This window comes from Vicia villosa, unplaced genomic scaffold (assembly GCF_029867415.1).
Source record: "Vicia villosa cultivar HV-30 ecotype Madison, WI unplaced genomic scaffold, Vvil1.0 ctg.000197F_1_1, whole genome shotgun sequence".
Lineage (NCBI taxonomy): Eukaryota > Viridiplantae > Streptophyta > Magnoliopsida > Fabales > Fabaceae > Vicia > Vicia villosa.
Genome location: NW_026705066.1, coordinates 311,509 through 334,414, shown reverse-complemented (window position 1 = coordinate 334,414; position 22,906 = coordinate 311,509). Strand labels below are relative to the sequence as shown.

General features: G+C 32.2%; 2 protein-coding genes and 1 long non-coding RNA gene across 6 annotated transcripts; 1 reads left to right on the top strand and 2 right to left on the bottom strand.

Annotated features, from left to right (window-relative positions):
• Positions 1–1,276: 1,276 nt before the first annotated feature.
• On the bottom strand, positions 1,277–3,129 carry LOC131625248 (GDSL esterase/lipase At3g27950-like). The gene is made up of 5 exons (XM_058896129.1): positions 2,718–3,129; positions 2,415–2,615; positions 2,093–2,265; positions 1,704–1,974; positions 1,277–1,581 (listed from the first exon to the last, which is right to left on the bottom strand). Exons 1-5 carry the CDS (start codon positions 2,977–2,979, stop codon positions 1,343–1,345), a joined length of 1,146 nt encoding a protein of 381 aa, XP_058752112.1. The 5' UTR covers positions 2,980–3,129; the 3' UTR covers positions 1,277–1,342.
• A 1,727-nt stretch (positions 3,130–4,856) lies between these two features.
• LOC131625277 (L-aspartate oxidase 2-a, chloroplastic-like) lies at positions 4,857–9,806 on the bottom strand. 3 transcript variants are annotated; one of them, XM_058896158.1, is made up of 8 exons: positions 9,649–9,806; positions 8,632–8,781; positions 7,626–7,983; positions 7,232–7,474; positions 7,058–7,114; positions 6,885–6,965; positions 6,570–6,631; positions 4,857–6,411 (listed from the first exon to the last, which is right to left on the bottom strand). In XM_058896158.1, the coding sequence occupies exons 2-8, from the start codon at positions 8,769–8,771 to the stop codon at positions 5,397–5,399; spliced, it is 1,956 nt and encodes a 651-aa protein (XP_058752141.1). In that variant the 5' UTR covers positions 8,772–8,781; positions 9,649–9,806; the 3' UTR covers positions 4,857–5,396. The 3 variants fall into 3 exon arrangements, with proteins under 3 accessions (XP_058752141.1, XP_058752143.1, XP_058752142.1); XM_058896160.1 differs by lacking the exon at positions 9,649–9,806 and adding an exon at positions 9,608–9,623; XM_058896159.1 differs by lacking the exon at positions 9,649–9,806 and adding an exon at positions 9,565–9,586.
• A 5,677-nt stretch (positions 9,807–15,483) lies between these two features.
• LOC131625246 (uncharacterized) lies at positions 15,484–17,182 on the top strand. 2 transcript variants are annotated; one of them, XR_009290785.1, is made up of 4 exons: positions 15,484–15,754; positions 16,240–16,520; positions 16,620–16,795; positions 16,895–17,182. It is a non-coding gene; the product is annotated as an uncharacterized LOC131625246 (long non-coding RNA). The 2 variants fall into 2 exon arrangements; XR_009290784.1 differs by having other exon boundaries at positions 16,620–17,182.
• The last annotated feature ends 5,724 nt before the right edge of the window (positions 17,183–22,906 follow it).

The window sequence follows — 22,906 nt, the reverse complement described above, 5'->3', positions numbered from 1 at the left end:
TGTTTGCATTCAGCTTATGTAGAAGCATTTCTTTGTAAGCAAATTTTATTTCAAATTGTTGTTTGTTATTCCTCAAGAGACCGGTTGGTCAGATTTCTTGAGAAGTCTAAGATTAGTGTGTCTTACAGGTTGTATTGTTAGTCACTTGCAGTTAGCTTGTGCATTGTAATAATCTTGAGATTATTGGATTAAGACCTTGTTGATAAGGCGAAATCACCTTGACAGGTGGACTAGATTAGCGTGATAATTTTCAAGTGAACTAGTATAAACATACCTTAATCTTTCCTTCTTGCATATTTATCTTTATTATCAAGAATCAATACTTTGTTTCAAAGGGAAAAGTTTTTGGTGTTAAACGCTATTCAAACCCCCCTCTTTTTCTAATGTTTTTCACACCTTCACCTAACTCATAGTCCTTTCGCTTCTATCAACTCTAAATACTACTAGTAACTCCTTATACCCATAATGTTTGATATTTGAATCATCAAACCCATGAAGGTTATTGTCGTGTTATGGTTATAATTTATATCCGAGTCTCAAGGCTAGGGGTGGGAATAAGCCTGGTAATATCAAACCTTAGAAGGACTGAATCTGGCCCCTGCAATACATTTTTAAGACCTGAATCTGACCTATAGATTATTATAGACTTTTTTGGCCTGACCTAATCTTTTTAAAAACGCGGTCTAGCTTGAAAATCTGTTTACATAAGATTTTCAAATAGTTTATTTTACCTTTTTTTTTTGACATAGACAACAAGATCTTTTATATACTATTTAACAAATTTTCTTTTATATATATAAAGATTCATAAGCTTTTTTTAATAACATAAGATTGACCTATTTAATTAGGCTTCTAAAGAAAATATAAGCTTAGCTTTTTTTTTTATTAAATAAGGCAGACTAAGTTAAACCTTAAATTCGTCAAACTATAGCCCCATATAGATCAGCCTGATGAATTTTCAGCCCTGTTTAAGACACCGAACAACTACACTTACATGATCTCACACGAACTGTCAACTAGCATGCAGTGGATATCAAAACCGGCTATTAGAACCAATTTTATGTTTCATGCTTTGTCGGAACATTGTTGGGTTAATCTTCCCACTACACACAAAGTTGGTGAGGATATATTGCTCAACGACTCATACTAGATATAAGAACTATAAGGACTAGATATCAAAGTTGCAAGTGATACCACAACTCTAAGCTTCTCTATATTGCTTTCATTTCTTGTGTTGATGCTCTCTTTATAATCACTACACTTCATAAATCATCACTTTCATTACAGTACATTTTCTTTAAGTGTATGTTTATTACATCAACTTGAAAATCTAACTACTTAATCATGTATGACATGCCTTCACAACTGAAACTGGTGGATCAGATAAATATCCATACAGAATTTGTTTAGCAATCCATTGATTTGCTGCTTGGGAGTAATGTATACCATCCCAACTAACATGTTGTGAAGGATTATTACATGGATTTCCATAAACTGTTCCGTTTATTATCGCCTTCTTCCCGCAATTTATATGGTAACCGTAGTAACTTCCGCAGCAAAATTCCAATGGATTCACAAAACCTGCCACAAATCAATCAAACATACAAGTTAAAATTTACATTGATTTGTTCGGCAATAACAAAGATCACGACGCGAACATGAAAATTAGTCAATGCGTTGTCTTTTGGAGATTCGAACATTACCTAGGCTCTTTGCATCGCTGATAAGTTTGTATTTGGCTGCGTAAACATCAACATATGTAAATTTGGCTAATGGAAACTTTCTCCTTAGCTGAAACACTTGGTCTTTTAGCTTCCTGTTATATTCTTGAGCAATCTCATTGTGCGGTTTAACACAGCCGTTTCCATCCAAGTTACCGTTCTTGGGTTGATAATAGATTATGTCATAGGGCAAGCATCCGATCGGACCTGTATTGTGAATCCAAAACACCCTTGCACCTTCATTGTATAGAACCTAAAACATAGTAATGACAAGTGAGATCGAACAAGTGAGATTGCAATGTAATCGAAATCAAACAAATCAGAGAACTAGCTGGTGCTCGGTAGTCCGGTTTATATAACATGGTTTTTACCTGCACTGCTTGGGCGAACTGCCTCAAGATATCAGGAATTGAGGTTTTAACCTGTTCCTCAGAAGTGTGCTGCAAACCGATGGCAATATCATTTTGTCCAATATCAAAGGTGTAAAGGGCCTTAGAGAAATCCTCATTCCTCGGAAGACCGCTTCTAAAAGGCGGATCTGTCCCTATAAATAACATCGCATAGGTTCAATTTTCACTCGTAAGTTTTGCAGCATCAACACTACAGAATGAAAGTATGTTTATTGTCCGACACAAAAAAAAAAAAATAGACGTAATAAACAAGAATGGGAATGCAAAGTGATGAGAAACTAACTGTTGTTAGAGAGTTGATTGAAGAGAATATTGGAGTGTGATTTGAACAAAACAAACTGAGATACTTGAATACCAAGGTTGATTGGACTGTAACCGCCAGGACGAATGGACGCGCCTCCTACTGCAAAGTTTGCACCATGTCTGTAATTTGATCCAACTGAGTTCAAGTAAGCACTTAGATATGGTAGCTTCAGTTCTTCACCTGCAAAGATCCAACATTCTCTAACATTCTTACACAAGTGCTTAAATCAGTAAATAAGTTAATATGCCAATCTGAATCTATGATGATAATGCATCAACTTACTGATAAAATCGATGATGAGACGACCATCGGAAGCTCTTCCTGAGAGGCTTCCGAAAAAGCTTATGCCATTAGGAGGCTTTACCCCTGTGAATAATGCATATCCAGCTCCAGTATCAGAATTTGAGTCACCAAAATTGTAAATTGCAGGGTACACACATTTCTTTGAATCATAGATATTGTTCTGAGATGAAACTTGAATGAATGTAAATGCTACATACAGATTGAAACACCAAAGTAAATGAATTAATCTCCCAGAATTCATTGTTGAGGAGATTACAGATTTCACTCACTCACTGTATGGATCATGGTTTCAGTGAGGTTTGTACTTTATTTTATATATGAATACACCGACAATTTTTGTTGCATACAGTTATTTACAAATCACACAGTTGTCTTCTTGCATAAGTTTGCCTCAAATTGATTAAACATTGAACATAATTACAAAACCATGCGCTTACATATTTATCATTTTTAATCATACCATTTTTTATTAAAAAAAAGATAAACAAAAGTTTTATTGATGTGAAACTCATAATCACATCGGAAGAATTCCGAAGAGTACGATTTTGTGTCATCGTTTATGATGCATTCAAAATCACCGTAGTTGTTAGATCAAGATCAGACATCCATAATTTAAATTTGATATTTTTTATTTATTTTAACAAACACGATAATCATAAGGACAAAACTTAGGTACAATTCTTTAGGTGTGGTTCTTACTATTTTCCAATGAAAATATAACAAGTGTCTAATTTCCTCTTACATGTATGCAAATTTCTCTTATTTTCACTCACTAAATAATATTTAAGTATATTTGTCATAACACCTAAAGAATTGTACCAAGTTTTGTCCTAATTTTAATTGCGTGAATGCGACAGATGTAGCTTGAGTTAGACGTGCGAGTTGAAAACTACTTGAATCACACCAAGAAGTGAATTTGGCAGTACTAATAAAATAGATAGAGCCATTGTACATTTTTAAGTTGTAACAAAATCATTTCCCATTGAAAGTAAGGGTGGGAATAGGCTAGGCTAGGCTAGGCTTTATAAGGCCTGGGCCTGGCCTACGATAAATTTACAAGGCCTGAGTCTGGCCTATGGCCTACTATAGGCTTGTTTTTTCAGTCTGACCTGGCCTTTTTAAAAGCCTGGCCTGACCTGGAAGCCTATTTAAAAGCCTCTTTCTTATTAATATTTTCAATTAATTCATATTACTTAAGAAGCCTAATAGGTCGCATATATATGAACATTTAGATCTACCTACTTATCATTTTTTTCTAATATATATTTCTAATATATATATATATATATATATATATATATATATATATATATATATATATATATATATATATATATATATATAAACCAATCTATTTAACAATTTTTCTGATATATATGCATATATAGGCCAAACTATTTAGACTAATTTTAATATATATGAAAATATAGGCCGGCCTACAAGGCTTTATAGGCTTTTTTTAATAGCCTAGGCCTGGCCTATTTTATTAAATAGGCTTTTAAAAAAGCTCAAGCCTGGCCTTTTTATCAAATAGACCTGGCCTGGCCTGGCCTTAAGTAGGCTAGGCCATAGGCCCCTGTAGGCCGGCCTGGCCTATTCCCACCCCTAATTGAAAGAAAACAATCACATGTTTTGGACCACTATGACAAAGTAACCTGTCCCTATCTTAAACTCTTGGCAAAAAGACAACAACTCACGAGAGGGCCTTCACATCATAAATACTTAATGTGAAAATAATAATTATATCAACTACTCATATTATAACTGAGAAAATCCTAGCTATAGTTAGAAGATCAAAAACTGATATTATAACCATTCATGATTATTCATGATTTTGATATGCATGTGCAAAGAAATGGGTGTCCAAAGTTTATATGTGACTGAAGCTAACTCCAAGATCATTATGGCCAATATGTATCTTTGGAACAAACATGTAATATCACCTGTGATTCCCAATACATCATTTATTCCTACTCATCTTTTATTATATGCTAATGCTAGTTTTTAAGAAATGATGCAATAATGAAACAGTGAAAAGTAACACAATTATATGTAGACAACTTTGATACAATCATTCTAACATATTTCTAAGTTATCTCAATGTATATTTTACCATTAATAAAGGAAAAAATTGTGCAAGAAACATCTCTACTTCATAGTGACGTTCTAACCAATGAAGCACGGATACTCTTTCGATACGTATATCAGCGGCGTATTTGTACGTATCAGATACGATATGGCATAGGTTTTAGTGTATTTGTGCTTCATTGGTTCTAACAGTATTAGAGGGTTGCTGCAAGAAAAACATGACTGCATACAATAACTAGAATGGTGATGACATAAGAGCCAATACATAAAAATATATATCTGAGATTTGATCACAATCTCAAACTGATACCGCTGTTAGAAGAGAGAGTGACACAAATTACCTATACATATATATTTGAACTCTGGCCTTAGAGGTTACAAGGTCAAAGTCTTAGCAATGAGTTGACACCTCATGGATAAAATAATTAGTTGACAACTATAAGGGAGAGGAAAGACATTCTGAATAACAAATTCTAGCCAATGACTATTCCCTTCTCTTTTGGTATTTATTTTGCTGAATTTCAATTAAAGTTACCTATTCATATATATATAATGGTAGAAATTGATGCCTTATTGATACATAGGTTGCTTGTGTAATTGCCTAGAACTCCATGTACTGTTCAAATGTGAACTTGGAAAAATGATTGTTGGAAGTCTCTCACTTTCCTCGAGATTCGGAAAATCAATGGTGTAATGCAATCCGCGGCTCTCGCGCCTTGAAAGGGCACTGCTAACCACCAACTTAGCACAACAAAAAAGGTTTCTCATTTCACAAATCTCAGGGAACACCATTGTCGGTTTCCATTCATGCCTAAACAAGTACTCCTCCCATTTCGCCTCAAGACTACCGATTTTTTTCTCCGCTGTCTCTAACCACATTGTTGACCTCACAATTCCTACGTAGTAAAACATGATAGATTGTAGTTCTTTCCTCAATTCATCCGTCGCAGATAAAATTTTGTCTTTGGCATTACTTCCAAGTGAAAACGGCACAATAGGTCTTGGCCATGAATTTGATGCGGTCAGGTCAAGGCTAGAGCTTTTCATTTGATCTACAGACGGCTGAACAGCTCTTTGTGCGAAAACGAGTGCCTCGAGCAATGAGTTGCTAGCAAGTCTATTTGCTCCATGCAAACCTGTACATGCTACCTCACCGGCTACATAGAGACCTTTCACATTCGTCTCTCCTTGGAGCCCGGCATGAACTCCTCCACACATGTAATGAGCAGCTGGAACAACAGGGATCGGATGACGTGTTATGTCCAAACCATACTGAAGACACATTGAAGCAATGTTGGGAAAATGAGAGAGAATTTGGTTCTTCGGCTTGTGGCTAATGTCAAGGAGCACATACTTTTCGTCACGCTTTTTAAGTTGGTCGTCTATACTTCTTGCGACTACATCTCTTGGGGCAAGCTCCGCCCTTTCATCATAAAAAGGCATAAACCTTTCCATGGCTAAATTATAAAGGATGCCACCATCACCCCTTACAGCTTCAGATATCAGAAATGCATTATCCCTAGGCTTGGTTGGTTGTATAGGAAGCCCTTCATCGGCTAAGGCGGTCGGATGGAACTGTACAAACCTGCATCGATCATGATTTTTAAAAAACAGAAGAAAAATATCACCACAGAAAGGAACGAAATACGATATACTCTATCATAAAAAACACTAGAAGACTTGACATGGGTATCCTTATTCATTCACCGGTAAATATTAACAGTTATGAAGCAATCAACTTACTCCATGTTAGAAATCACAGCTTGAGCTCGGTGTGCCATTGCAATTCCATCTCCGGTGGCTACCTGTGACATTAAAACACAAGTTAAATTAACATTCAAATAAGACTTTCAATACAGTGCAAGAGATACAGCATATACAAATCAACATATTAAACATGCAAAAACTAGAATGAATTTGATGGCTCAATGTTTTTAGCTTAACGTAGAACGCATTGCTCGTTTATTTTTTATTTATACTTCAACCATTGCATTATCAAAATTAAACCAAACAGCAAAATAGGAAAAGGAGAATTCAAACTCTAGAAAAGAGAACTACCAATGGATTTGTGGTTTTAGGATAAATATGTCCTGCTCCCCCTGACGCTAGTAAAGTCGCCTTTGAAAGAAATCTTACCACCTAAAAAAGCTAAAATAGATTAAAGATTAGAAAATATTCAATGATAGAAGTGATTTTGGTCTCAAACAATTACACGCAATTACTTTTCCCACCTCTAAGGTTTCAGTATTCAGTGTGTCAACACCAAGACAAGTTATATCAGATCCATTCTGTAACATTGGCACTTTTCAGTTAGTGAACGCATCCAAAAATTCAAAATGTTCTTCAAATTTTGAACTTCCAAATATTTCTTAGGAATACCGGAAAAAACAAAAAAGAGAACTAACCTGACAAGTGAGAAGATCTATAGCAAAATGGTGTTCAAACACAAAAATATTAGGATTGCTGGTAACTTCCTTCAATAGAGCACGCTCAATCTCTTTTCCAGTCATATCAGCAGCATGAACAATTCTATTATGTGAATGACCACCCTCCCTCATTAGATGCAAGTTACCATCTTCCCCGTGATCAAACGATGCGCCCATAGCAATTAGTTCCCTGACTCTCTCTGGTCCTTCGGTACAGACAACCTGGAAAAAATGAATACAAAGTAATGTAATGCTCAATGCAGAAGTAATAGAAACTAGCATTGTTGTCAATGGCGGGTCAGAAAGTAGTAGTTTGTTCAAATTCTGTTATGAGAATGATTTACGTGGGAAATTTAATAGGTCTAGAACATACTCTAACACTCTCCTCATCACAAAGATAAGCACCAGCTACAATGGTGTCCTTCATGTGACTCTCCACAGAATCCGAAGGGCATAGCACAGAACTTACACCACCTTGAGCATAATTTGTGTTGCATTCATGAGGCTCAGCCTTTGTTATGACTGCAACAGTTCCGTATTTTGCAACTTCGAGCGCGTATCTGAGGCCAGCAATTCCACTGCCAATGACGGAAAAGTCAAAGTATTTTGTATGACCGTCTTTTTTGGATGAAGAAATGACTTTGAAGAATTTCTGATTCTTACAAAGTGGAGGTTCAGAAAACTCGCATCTGTGTATCTGAAGTACCTTGGAATTGGATACCCATTTAGACCTAAAAATATACACCCCAAAACAATTGAAAATCATTAGTTTCTCTAAGAAGAATGAGTCTCAAAGTCTATCTATTTCCATTCATTCTTTGTGATCAAGTTTCCTGGAGTTACTTTAACACTCTTCATTATAACTAGGCAATCAGTGTAGTATAATAGTACATGTACAACCTTAGTGCAAAAGTAAGATTTCACAATTTGACTCTGGCAAAGAAAACAAGTATTCTTCTATGAAGCAATGACACAAACACCAGACAGGACACAAACATGTCGACACAGATGATATTTTGAGAAAATGAAATTATTGAATGTAACACATGTGTCAATTTCGGACACCAGATAGTGACACATTTTGAATCTGAAGTGCCCGTGCTACATAGGTATTCTTTCTTACACATGTTACCATTAGCAAGATATGAGGTCGCTAATCTTGATTCCTAGATCAAAATCTTCTAACCGTAGTTTGAGAATGCTCCACGTAAATGTTTTAACAGCAAACTAACAATGGAATGACTCTTGAGAAGCGAGTAAAATCCATTCAACAATGACTCTTGAGAAGCAAAGAAGATCTCATTTTTAGATTAAAAAACAGATAGTGAGATATGACATAACTATACTAAAATATTACTGCATCAAAATTCAAAATTTACCATGAAAGATCTTTTCGCAAGTATCTCTTGACTTTGATAGGCATATCAGAAACCCATGCCGTTCTTCTACAGCTATGTCTCTTGTAGTCTGTCACTCTATAATGCAATGTGCCCCTTCCAGCAGGTATACAAGTTGCCATTGCAATGTTTCTGCACAAAAAGCAGAAAGAGACTAAATTTTAAGTATGCATTTGCAATCTAAATCACTCATCACAAACAGATTTTCACTCTCGCAATAGCAAACAATAAACACCATGAACTATGCTGAATCAAACTCATAGCTTAACACAAGCTAACCCTCGATTAACAAATGACCATTCAAACTTCGTAAGAAATGAATTTAGCTCATCTGAAGTGATTAATTCACTTCAGAGGCTAAAATAAGTAACCTCAATCGTTGATTTGTGTTGGTGAGAAAATGAACTGTTGATTTTCCAACACATTCATGATTTATTATGCAAGATCAAGTCACATCAACTTGATTTCTTCGTCAACTTTAAAGATGTGTCCGAGTGTCAGACATATGTTGTGTCTAACATTCGTTCCACACCAACATATGTGATTACATTCAATCACTTCCATTTTCTCGAATTATCGTACTTATGTGACAGTGCTTCATACTTCATAGATATTCAATATTTTCAAAATACCCAGATTGGCAAGTAGAAACAAATTTCAGAAACAAAACAAAAAACAAATGCTTTTTAGAAAAATATTTAAGGAGATAATTTGGTTGGATAGAGTTGCATATTGAACCAACAAAACACAACAAATAATAGCCACTTATTAACAAACAAAAAACACACACAAAAAAACATAAATTTAGGATGAACAAAAATTGACATAATTAGAATTGTTTGTTTTCCTGCAAAAAAAGACAACTACAAAACAAACAACGTTAATTAAATATTAAAGTAAGAACCAGAAACACACGTGCTTCTATGAAAAACATGAAATTGAAGTTAGAATGGAGAACCTAGAAGAAGCTCTGAAAGCACAGAACAAAAAGTAGCGTACCTGTTATTATTGGTGTATGATGATGAGTGAGGACACCAAGAAAGTGTGAGAAAAAAAAAAAGGACTTTAGCGTTGCATCACAGAAAATGAATCTCAACTAACCGAAAGTATGCTTAGTGGAAGAATATTTGCTCGTAACATAACCATGAAAATATAATGCGTAACATAACCACGAAAAGATAATAATAGTAGTACTAAGGTTTAAATATGAGTTTTATATTTTTATAAATTTTGTTGAAGTAGGAGTAAGGGTGGGAATAAGACAGGTCAATTAACAAATCATTAGGCATAATTTATACACACTTAAATTTAGATTAGATTAGATTTTTTTAAATTTAAATAAAAAAAGACCTAAAGGTTAGGTCATAGATCATGAAAAAAATCTTTTAAATTTATCAGGCCGACCTATTCAAATAATTATAAATAAATTTTTAATATTATTATATTATATTTATCTTAAAAAACTTATTAAAACATATTGAAAAATGTTATGAACAATGTTATAAATTGATTTCATAAGTTCTCTCAAATAAATAGTATCTCAAAACGTATGTTATTAGATAAATTTGAATAATTCAATGTAAATAAATATTTAGTCACATTAATCTTATAATTTATTAGTCTACTTTACATTAGTTGAATTGCTCATTTACAAATGTACAAATGAAATATGCAGGTAGGCTAATAGGTTGATCCAGCTTTTAAAAATGTCTGGCTCAAGCCTAAAAAGATGTCTATGATAGACTACAGGTTAGACTTAGACTTTAAATTTTTTAACAAACCAGACTCAAGCTTGTCAAAGCCTAACTCGGCTCAGCCTATTCTCACCCATAATTATAAGTACTTGCATATTATTTATATTAGAGGGAAAAAATATGCACACAAGTGTATATCCAGCCAAATCACAATTTTAATTTTAAAATACTGATATGGCATAGCTAGATCTAGATGTTATAATTTTATTGGATTATGGTGTAAAATTAGTTTATCTTTATATTAATGGTCTAATAATTACAATTGATTGATAATGTAAAAAATTTATTTAAAATATAAATTAATATAAAAAAAATCATTCACTCAAGCACGAGATATGTAAGAGCAGAGCCGTAATGAAAAATCTTAGATGTCAAAACACAAAAGAGGTGGCAACAATAACCATGATTCTCCGGGACGAAATAATATGTACAAATAGGGGTAGTAAATGGGCATTCTCGTCCCGTTTAAGCACGCTTTGTAAGAGCCTGCAAAAAAATGAGTTGGTGCGGATTTTTATTGAGGGCGCGGGCCTAAAACCTTACTCTGCCCCGCAAAAAAATGAGTGCGGGATGGGGCGGGATTGCAAAAATTGTACCTTTTAAGCCTACAAATTGCAAATTTTCATGTTAATATTTGCGCCCGAAAAAAACGGAGTGAGGGTCGCATAATTAAAAAGTATGAACGAAAATTTCATTTGGAAGAATGTATGAGATCCCCGAACATTTAAGAATGTTTCACTAAATTTGGCCAAAAATAAACTCATATCTCAAAAATAAATGTGATATTTTTTCTTCTTGCTTTCATACCATAGTACCCCCAACGTAATAGTTGATATTATTCTTTATCTAACCAAGTTGTCTTTTGTCAAAATTCCGTGGAGCGGCTTCTACGCAAACAGAAAAATTTTAAGTGATGAAGCTTTATTCAAATAAGCTCTCGAATCGACGTATGATCAATATGGTTGTCGTGTGTTTGAGTATGATGGCATTTCACTAAGTAACTAACCTCCCGATCTAAGATCTACATTCAATAGTCTACAACATAATCTCTTACTATTTTCTCATATATTTTAGTAATAGTTATTTGAAAGTGTTGTTGAGTCTACTGAGAAACATTATTCTGTGATAGGGTAAATTATAAATTAACAAGAGTAGAATTTTCTCTTGAATAAATAATTCTTCTTTAAGAAATTGTTATTTTGGTCCTGAGCTAAATCTTTAAAAAAACCTCTTGTTTGTATTCGACGATTTGTCTTAGTATTTGTTTCCTTGTTTGTATTCGACAATTTGTCTTTGTATCTGTTTGGTTTGGGAGCTCCGTCATTGAAGAAAAAGTTCTCTTTTGGTTCATGGAGATCAGCTAGTGAAAATCTCTACAACAGTTCTTGGGCTCAGCTCGGTTAAAATCTTTATCGATTCGATATCAGGCAGTGTAAAATTTTACTTGGTTTCTGAGTTCAACCTGATGTAAGAACTCAGTAGGTTCAAGATCAGCCTGGTAAAAATGTCATTCAATTCTTGGTCAGCTTATGTAAAACCTCGGTTCGGTTCGTAAGATAGTCAACTCAAAACTATGCTTTTGTTTGAGATTAACCTGTGCAAAGTATTTATTAAGTTTTGAGACTAACTAATTCAAGTCTTGTTCGTGGTTTGGTTAGAAGTTAGCCTGAAACTTCATTTCCGTGTATAAAGGGATTTGTGGGTTTAACCTTCTAAAAGCTCTCAAGCAAAATGAATATTCTCAATAATAATTTTTGGAGACAGGATTAGGTCTTCCTGACCGAACATGTATAATTCTTCGGTGTTATTTCTCTTTCCTTATCTCTTTTATTTTCTAGTTATTTTTCTTTACTCTGATTTTCTGCTGCGTATTTTCAATTGTTTTATGAAATAGTTTTAAACTCCGATTTCTCAAATGATTTTGTTTTAAATCATTATTTTTCAAAACTCCACAATTTACCACATCTTGTGTAGGGTGTCATATGTCCAACACCACAAATCAAAGCTAATTGCACACAATTGGGTCAAGTCTGATACCACTCATCTGACAACAAAAACTATCCAATGTGCCCATGAAACGACCATCTCTTCGATACCATGTAAATTTTCTCCAATACAAAGGTAATCAAACAACATGTAGTCTTCAATGCACTTATTGAAAATAATGGAGTCGTCTACATATCTTCGGCCACCCAATTCTTTTTCTCTTCAATAGAATGAACATGAATGAAGTCACCACACACACATATAAACTCAATCATATATGACTTCTAATGATATCACTCAAGAATTCCTATAGTGATTGTTTACCTCTTTCATCACACGGATCATAAACATTTGTCATATAAAATGTTTGATTCTTCGATAATGAGTGCATGATCAATAGTAATGGCATGATCAACGAACATACATAAAATATCCCATATGGTAAGAATCTCTCCATATGCCTCAACATATGGCGTATTGGAGAAACACAAATCACTAGAACCCCACAACTAGAGCTGTCAAAACGGGCTAGCTCATATGGGCCGGCCCACCAGGCTCGAAAAATTATAGGGCTTGGGCCTCAAAATTAGAGCCCATATTTTTCAGGGCCTTTTTAGTCCAGCCCTGAAAAGCCCTCTACCCATTAGGGCTAGCTCATATGGGTCGTGGGTAGCCCATTAGGCCCGCATAATCATAAATTTTAAAAAAATAAATTAAAATTTATATTATCTTACTCCAAAATAGCACATTGAGTTTTTTCATTTCACTAAATTTTATCTCTATTTTATTCAATCTTTCTCTTTTAAATCTTATACATTAAGATAATCAACATTTTTTATCGTATTATATTAGTTTTTCTCTTATAATAAATATTCAAGTATTATTTTATACAATTTAGACATATATTGTATTTAGAAACACATTATAGTATTTATAAGAGACAATATAGTACTTAAAAAATGTATTATGTTTAAAATAACATAATTTTTAATTTTATTTATAATAAATATTATAGAATTTTTATTTTAATTTTTTAAAATAAAAAAGCCATTTTTTTAAATAAAAAATCCAATTTAGGGCCGGGTAGCCCGAAGCCCATCTAGGGCCGGGCTCGTGTAATAAATCTCGAGCCCGTATTACACAGAGCCTTTTTGGCCTAGCCCTAAAAAGCCCAGGGCCCGTCAGGGCTGGCCCATTTAGGGTCGGGTAGTCCATATTGACAGCTCTACCCACAACGCCATCCCAATAAACCCACCTTTTCTAATTTTGTTTCTTTAATACAGACAACCATGAGTTTCTTTTCTGTAACAAGACTATGGGCTTCCTTCTTCTTAGCAGCTTTCCCTAAACCTCACATATTATACGAAATAATCTTCATCACTCACACAAAACACCTTATCATTTATTCACCCAAAACCCCTTAACATCTATTGGTGTCATCCTATAGACTCATTTTACCATCATCTTTTCATATATCCTCAACAACTCAAATGACTTGAATACCTTTTCTCTTGGTTATTTAAATTTAACAAAAAAAAAATTACTCAATATTTAACACATCCTCAATAGCTTCCCTTAATCCTCATAAACTTGCACATAATTCCTCTATTCCCTATTATTTGTTGAGGTCGATTTTCCTAAGAACACAAACATGAATAAACTTTTTGATTAGGTGATGAATGATGCGTCCGTAATTCTCTTCTTCTACTCATCAAATAGAAAATTCTTAGATAGAAATGAACATAACACGTAGTTTTACAAACAACTAATTACAATTTTTGTTAATTAAAAATTAAAATAATTTTTTCTCTCCTTCATTGTCACCACCAGCCCATATTCCAATTAAAATAAATTTAAAATTTTGATTTAAAATAGCAACACCTTATTGATTGTTTATAAGAATATGGATATATGTGTGTTTCTAATTTCTATGCAAGAATTTCCCTATCAAATTTTAGGTTTTTTTACCAACCAAATTTTAAATTCAAAATTTTTGTCTTCATTGTTACATCGTAGTAATTTGGCTGTACAAACAATTTATTTGAAATCTCAAGTTTGAACCCGGGTCACTAGAGTTGAACAATTGGCCAATTTAAGTTATATCGAGCCAAAAACTTAATTTCAACGCAAAATGCAATTTCATTTTAAAGGTCTAAATTCTACCAATAAAATTTTGATTTTCGACAGACTAGATTTGGCAGGTAAATTGGATGGATTTGATAGGTTTGATCGATTTAATATTTATTGAGCTAAACACATAAATATGACCTTTTTTTTATAAAATTCACAAACTTTCATCTTTCTTTTTTTATTTTAAAAAAAAACTATCTAAATTTTAGAATATATCAATATTATTATTACGTGATAACATTTTCAATATTATTTAACATTAATTTAATCATTATCATATTTTAAACCATAAACTAAATAAAACTTACACTTTCATATTGCATATCGTGTATTAGTGTACAAAATATCATCATTAAATTATAAAATATAATAGTTTAGCAATATTATGAAACTCGTTTTTATAATGGATCAGTCTTATAAGAAATAAAATAAAAAATAAACAAAATAAAATTAATTAGGTTCGATCGAATTTAATTTTTAAAAACTCAAAAATAATTATCTAATTCTCATTAAATCATAAAAACAACCATATACTATCAAAATTAAATACATGACAAATAATAATAGGATAATACTAACTTGTGCATCAAGGACACAAGTTAAGAAAATTACTTTTAGAAATTTTATTTTGAAAAATACAATAAAAAAATTAATTTTATACTTTCATTAAAATCAATGCACAAATTTTAAAATATTTTTTATTCAATTATAATTTTTAACTTGTGTCTTTGAGTTAATCTATAATATAAGAAAATTAATGGCTCTGGAAAACACTAATTTAACCCTTTGTCTTTGCCCTCCACCTCATCATTTGAGGGGTATTTTTTGTCCAAAATTTACTTTTTCTAACCAATTTGTACTTTTTGTTTGAACTCAATGATAGTTACTTTGATTTGTGTACAAATTATAAACTACTTTTTTCTTGGTTCAACTACAACTAAATGTAAACTAAAAAAATCAAAAATTTTAAATTCAAAACACCTTTTTGGGTGAACAGTCCCGCCCTTCCCCCTTTTCCCAAGAGAGCAGTTTTCTGTCTTCCAAAGCTTGTCACTCACTCACTCATGCTCACACTCAACCTGTCTTATCTCTCATCTCAAGATACCACTCTTTTCATATTCCTTCTTCCTCTTTTTCTCATACAAACGGCGGCCACCCTCAAGCTTCACAGTCTCTCTCTGCTCCGATCAGACTCTCTATCGATCTCTTCTCTCTGATTCTCCACTCAACCCTTGGTGAGATTATTTTGATTTTTGTTCTTTGTGTTTTTGGATCTACGGATCTGTTGTCTTTTTTCTTCTACAAAAACTTCTGAAGGATTTTATGTATTTGGAAAATGACGATAAGATTTAGGGTTTGATTATGATCTCTGTAGCTATGGTTGTGTGTTTGTGTGAACAATTCTTCTTTTTGCAACAATTTCTGAAGGGTTTCTGGAAAATGAAGAATGAAAATCATAGGATTTCATTGTTTGTTTCTCTGTGGTCGATTTCGGGTGAACAGTGGTCTCTTATTCTTTTTCTAACGATTTCCTGAAAGGTTTTGGAAGATGAACAACAAAAGTTTTTTAGGGTTTTTCTGTTCTTTGTCCACAATTCTGGTTTCTGAACATTGATCTTTGCCTTAGGAATTGTGCATTAATTGTTATATACTGACAAAGTTTATGGTTTATTCTTAGCATTTAGGTTGATATTTATTGGTTTTTTTCTATTGTTTTCAGGTTCAATCATTTGGTCCTGGTTTGAACTCAAATTTTTATGTGTATAAGCACTAGAATTTGTAGACTTTGATCCTGTTATGCAGGTTTCTATTATGGAGGTTTCTAATGTACACTGCTCGATTTTTTTCCTACATAAACTTTTTTTATTTGTGTTAAATGGTACACTACTTGAAGCAGCAGACAGCAAAGAAAAACAAATACGCCAGAGACATGAAGTTGCTTGTCATGATGGTTTGGTTGAGGAAGCCAGGCGTAAGGCAGAAGAGAAAAGGAAAATTGAGGTATATTTTTCTTAATTTTTTAGTACCTGCTACATCACGTTAGTTGATATCTATATCTCTGCTTATAAATTGCTTTATTTTTCTTTTAATTTGAAATAGATAGAAAGAAGAAAGCATGAGGACGAGTTAAAACAAGTGCAAAAACAGGAGGAACATTTTAATCGTGAATGACATTTGTGAATTTCTGAATTTCTATTGACAGTGGTGCACTACACTCCTATATATGGCTCCTTTAGACAACCTTCATGTTCCCTTTGTTCCCTTTAGACTACTAAGTATGTATAGACTACTAAGTGTGTAAGTTGGAAGTATATTTTGCTAGGTTCTGCTGTACCAAAATAAAAGCTGAGAGTATAAACAATTTGTACTTTCAGGAGCACCAAATTTTGAGAAAATCTGAATGGAAGAACATATGTTGACTAATGAATGTCAAGAAATTAACCACATAAGCATCACCAAACGCAGCATGAAACGAAGGACTTCGGGTTCGAGTTGTTGTACAGCTTCTGTATTGGGAACAAGTTTGAACAGCTTCTGCATTTAGGGCTTACAGTATTACAAGTCTTAGCATATGTTTGGATCCACGTTTTTCATTCAATTTCGCGTCCCAAGGCAAATCTACCGTGATTTTTTAACGCTCCAAATTATAACTTTTGCTAGAATCACGTTTTTTCACTGTTCCCACCGTGGAAACAAACACACACTTATATAATTTGTACAAGTTGTTATAGATGGTGTGTGGATAGTGTTGTGTGGCTTACTTGATTACTCTTACTTATTCTCTGACTATCTTAATTATTTTTTAATGAAGCATACGAGAATTGCAGTTGAGCATTCTGGGATTAATTATTTCTGTAGACAAAAGAGAGCAAGGAGAATATTCATTGACTATCTTAATTATTTCTGTTGACAAAAGACAGCAAGGAGAACATTTTGGGATTAATTATTTTCTAATTAATCACAAGATTCAAATTCAACATATGTTTCATCTACTTCTCTTTTTTCTCCTTCTGTCATGCTTTTACTTCAGCAGTTGCTCATGCTAGCTTTTACTTTCCATCAATATATGCATGTTTTATTAAAAAGGTAAAATGTAATATACATTTCAACTTAAGTGCAATGTTTTTTAATTTGTTCAGTTTGCAATACCAGACTACAATTGGATAGCTGTTATAACCAATCTACAATCATCTTCATAGCCATGTCTTGAACTTTAAATTATTTTAAAACTGTGATATATAACCAGTGTTTAATACATGTTCTTTTTATAACCAGACTTCAATCATCTTGATAGTTGCAACTAATGGATAACTAAAGTTGAAATGTGCTTAAACAACTAGCTTTATAAATTGTCATTTATACTTTACAACATAAAGTTCAAATTTAAACTTAACTATATGTGCATGCTCATGATCTCACTTAAAAAGGAAGATTACATAAAGTAACCATGGCAATATTATATCATATTTTCCTCTCATATTTATATTTCTTTCTTGCATTAGGATGTACTTAACCATATTTACTACAAGTTATAGCTATATCCTATCAATGCAAGTGCACTCTTTGGCCGTATCCTGTCAAATCTTGAGCAGTCACATGTCATTTGTTGTCCTCACATACATATTTTTAGTTAAACAATAAATTATTATATTATATTTTTATATATGAAAATGTTTCATGTCATTTGTTGTCTTCACACACATATTTTTAGTTAAACGATATATTATTATATTATAATATTTTTATATATGGCAAAAATTATAGATACTAAATTATTATCTCTTTTAAAAAATACTAAGTTTTTATACAATATTATTGTTATAAACAGAAACAACTTTACTATTAATTCAATTTTTTAAAAATATTATAAAAATAAAAATAATATTTATATATAGTGATTCAAATATTTTTATATTTCAGAATAACTTTTTTATTAATTCAAATATTTTTATAAATAATATCAAAACAAAAAAATAATATTTGTATACGAATTCGTGTATCTGACCAGAACTCGTGCGTACACACGGGTTTGAGCAGATATTTTAAAATTGTGTTCTCTTATAAAATAATTATTTATTTATATATAATGTCAAAATAAAAATAATATTTATATATGGAAAAAAAATTGTTGATTAAAATATTTTTATATACGGAGAAAAATACTATTGGTATAAACGAGAACAACTTTACTACTGATCCAAATATTGAATAATGAAATATATCGACCATTTATTTTTGTAAACGATACCTAAACCAAAATAATATTGGTATACGGAAAAAAATCTATTATTGATCCAAATATTTTTATATACGAAAAATAATATTTATGATCCAAAAAAATTTGATTCGAAAATGGTATACGGGAAAAAATCTGTTATTATTCTAAATATTTTTATATACAAAAATTTATTATTGATCCAAATATTTTTGTAAACGATACCTAACCATAAATAATATTTGTATACCGGAAAAAATCTATTATTGAACAAAATATTTTTTATATTCGAAAAATAGCATTTATGATCCAAAAAATTTTGATTCAAATATGATATACGGGAAAAAATTCTATTATTTATCTAAATATTTTTATATAAAAAAAATTTACTATTGATTCAGATATTTTTGTAAATGATACCTAAACATAAATAATATTTGTATATGAGAAAAAATCTATTATTGATCTAAATATTTTCATATACTGGTATTTATGATCCATATATTTATGATCCAAAATGATATATGGGGAAAAAATTATTATTGATTTAAATATTGTTATATAAAAAAAAATTATTAATTTAAATATTTTGTCTTTTTTAAAATTCTATTTAAAATAAATATAGTATGTAAATAAATGCGTCTACCAGATCAGAACCCGTGCGTATGCACGGGTTTGTTACTAGTATTACTCATAATAACATATTTTCGCCGACATATCAAATTTGTCCCCTCAACATATCACCACCAATCTCCTTCCAACAAATAGTTAATTAAATAATATTGGTGAATAGGGTTGTACTTGTACCCTATAACGACAACATAAAAACCAAAACAATGTAATTCATTGAATACTGAAATATTGTATATTCAATATTGATAAAGCATGAGTTAAGTCATCTCTCACGAACAAGGATTAAATGTTTTAATAAAATATTAATATTCATTTTCTAATTATATTATTAACAAATACTAAAAAATATGTTAATTTATATATAATTTAAGATGGATGGAAGATATTTTTCATCATTATTTTGTCATGGTTTGTGAGTTGTGACAGCCACTCATATGATAGCCATTAAAATTTGTTAAAAAAAAGTATCAAATGTAAAGTTTAATAGTTTTTAAATTATTGTAGCACTAACGGGAAGGGGCCAAAAAAATTGGAAGTGGAATTGTCATGTTCACGTTGAAAAGCGAATTGGATTCGACAACGAAATGATGTTAACTTTTCTCTCCTTATATGGAAAAAATAGTATCAAGACTAAAAAAGGCCACTATTTATAGCAATATTCTTTTCTTTAACCGACATTAAGTAATGATAATCACAAATTTGAAAGGAATAAATAAATATAAAAAAAATCTTTTAGGGGTGCTAAGTGAGTAACATAAACAAACATCCGTGTACAAATATATTAAGTGAATTTTAGATATTCAATGTGAGGGATAATTATGAATTTCTTGTTGTTTCACTTTTGATAGGTTTGGGAGAGAAAGATCAAATTCCTTTGAGGGTCTATAAGATAAGATAGACAATTGTATAAGATTTTAAAAATTTTAGAGTTAAATTATAATTAAATAGGGATTTATAAATTATTTGTTAAGTTAGTAATTTTAAAAAAGATTACACGAGATTTTTTGAAAAAAAATACGATGTAATTCATGATGCTTTAATTTCTAGTAGAACAAATCAAGCACCGATGGAAAAGTGGTTGTGTTTTCGTGAAATGAGTTATATTGTAGTAAATGCATATTAAAGAGTTTGTGTCTATTTAACAAGATATGATTTCTCAAAATTTGTTTTTCTGCTATGAAATGGCCCATAAAAAAATCTCGGTGGGCAAATTATTTGTATTGAATGGCTTTTAAAATATGCGCACTTTGTACAAATTTATTTGAAACTATGATATCTTTTGCTACGATGAATAATCGTAGAGTGGAAAATTCATGCAAAAAACGTAGCAGCTAAATGAGAGGATCCTTTTTTGGATAGGATGCGAGTACTTAAGTTGAGACTCACAAGTCAATCATCCAGAGTACTGACAATTCTCTTATAAAGGTCATGCTTGTCAAAATATGGTCAATAGCATGTAGGGTGTGAAACATATATCATCTGTCAAAATGTGATTAATACCAGGTGTGTACGACTCAGTCGTTGGATTCCCTCTTTGCGGGTTAATCATGCATGAACGAGGAAAATCTTTGTTGCACTAGGAAAATCTTCGTTGTACTCGTTAACATACTATCACCCGACGATACTTGGAAAATGCTGAAGGATCCATACCTATAAATGTTTCAGATGAAAATTAGTAATATGTATATACAAGTACTATGAAATTAATAATTTACATGTATTTATATTACCTAAAATAGACAATTGTTTCCTGTCATTTATCTCGTCCTCCATTGACTAAATTTATCTAACTTTAAGTACATGTAAACTAAACAAAATGCTCCCAATTATACTTGTTAACCTCCTCAAAGGTTTAATACTAAGTGTGTAACTATAAGGTTTAATACACTACCTATTTGAATTGGAGCATGATCCAATAATTTTCATGTGATCGTAAGATGAATGACACATGACACATCATCTAAAGTGATACTCATCTCACTAATGGGTAGATGAAACGATGACGTCTCAAAGTGTCATCTCTTAACAAAGATAGATAAAAGACATTGGTCAGTGTAACTAAATGATGTCCTACAAACATCATTTGGTTTGGACATTTCTAATACTTTCCTGAAACCATGTTTCATTTGACTACGACCATTGTCATATCTTCCTACCATACTTAAAACACTTTAATGTATCACAGTACTGCCAAAATTAATATATCAACGTCAAACAATTCAATTAGTATAATGGACACAAATCAAATATTTAAAATCATGACTAAATATATGTTTTACCTCTCCATCCCACATGTGAGCAACGACATGAGTCGCATATAGAAAATGTAGTGACATGTCCTCTGAGCCTCCAAGAAATCCCTAAGGTGCGGTAGTAGCAGGTCTGACGGAAGCACGTGCGATAGGAGCGTGTGCGACATGAGCAGGTATGATAACAATAGGGGCATCAACATGAGATCGAGATCCATGACCATGGGATGACGGTCCCTCGATAGTACTGGATGAGTTTCCAACTTCATATGAAGATTTAAATTTCTCTCTAGGTGATGAAACATGTTGATATAATTAACCATACCTTTACCTCAGTTGTTCGTCAACCATTTTTCTATAATCACAACATTAGTAGAAAACATTATTAAAACCTAACACAACATATACACTATTTAATCTCAATATATGTGATATAATGGGCATATATGATGTATATATCACTGTTATTTTACAGTTTTGAAAAAATTATCACTGAAAAAATTACCGAATCGGCCAAACAAATGACAACTACCTTCATGCTGTTGACGATAATACATTTGCATATTTTAATGTTTGTGTATCATTTTGATAACACTTGTGCTACACCATTACTAATAATTCATATATACCATTTTCATGCTTGGATCCTCCAACACTTCCCACGCATTTCTCGATAGTCATACGTTCCGACCTACAATGAGAATATGTTACGTGCTTCTGCATTCGCCCTGCTCAGAGGGAATCAGGCGACAAAACCCTTTAGAGTGTATATTGATTGTTTGCTAGCAGAAGATATACACTTCTAAGCGTACATCCGTCATCGTCATACGTGTCCCTTGGATGACATAGCCTTCTCCTTTGGATGGTTGACTTGCGGGTCACGTCTGATGTAACACCCCAAATCTACCCCGCAAATATACCGAAAAATCAGAGTGAAAAAATCTCAAAACATACAACACACTTGAGGCGTCACAATTACATCGTAGAACAAATCATACACATGCTCACATATATATAGATACATAGCCAGTAATACGTAGGAAACTCACATTCATCAAACCTCAATACTCAAATAGTCATAATATCGTAGCGGAACAACATCAAGAACAGTATTCAAGTCACACATGCCAAACATGGGCAACTAAAATCCAACATAATAACAAAAACGACAAGACCACATGAACATAATCAAATACAAGCTAGACGTCCCCCGAGTGCTACGTATTAAAGCATAGACACACCGACACGAGCTAAAAGGTAAACGGCTACTCCACGTCGCTACCTGCACA

Bases quoted from the DNA above. Each gene is read 5' to 3' on its own strand.
- LOC131625248 (XM_058896129.1), bottom strand. From the start codon at position 2,979: ATGAATTCTGGGAGATTAATTCATTTACTTTGGTGTTTCAATCTGTAT. The intron at 1,975-2,092 runs GTAAAAACCATG...ACTATGTTTTAG, and splicing joins AGTTCGCCCAAGCAGTGCAG to GTTCTATACAATGAAGGTGC. The intron at 1,582-1,703 runs GTAATGTTCGAA...GATTTGTGGCAG, and splicing joins CAGCGATGCAAAGAGCCTAG to GTTTTGTGAATCCATTGGAA.
- LOC131625277 (XM_058896158.1), bottom strand. From the start codon at position 8,771: ATGGCAACTTGTATACCTGCTGGAAGGGGCACATTGCATTATAGAGTG. The intron at 7,475-7,625 runs GTATGTTCTAGA...CATTTTTTCCAG, and splicing joins GTGATGAGGAGAGTGTTAGA to GTTGTCTGTACCGAAGGACC. The intron at 7,115-7,231 runs GTTAGTTCTCTT...CCAATGTTACAG, and splicing joins TAGATCTTCTCACTTGTCAG to AATGGATCTGATATAACTTG.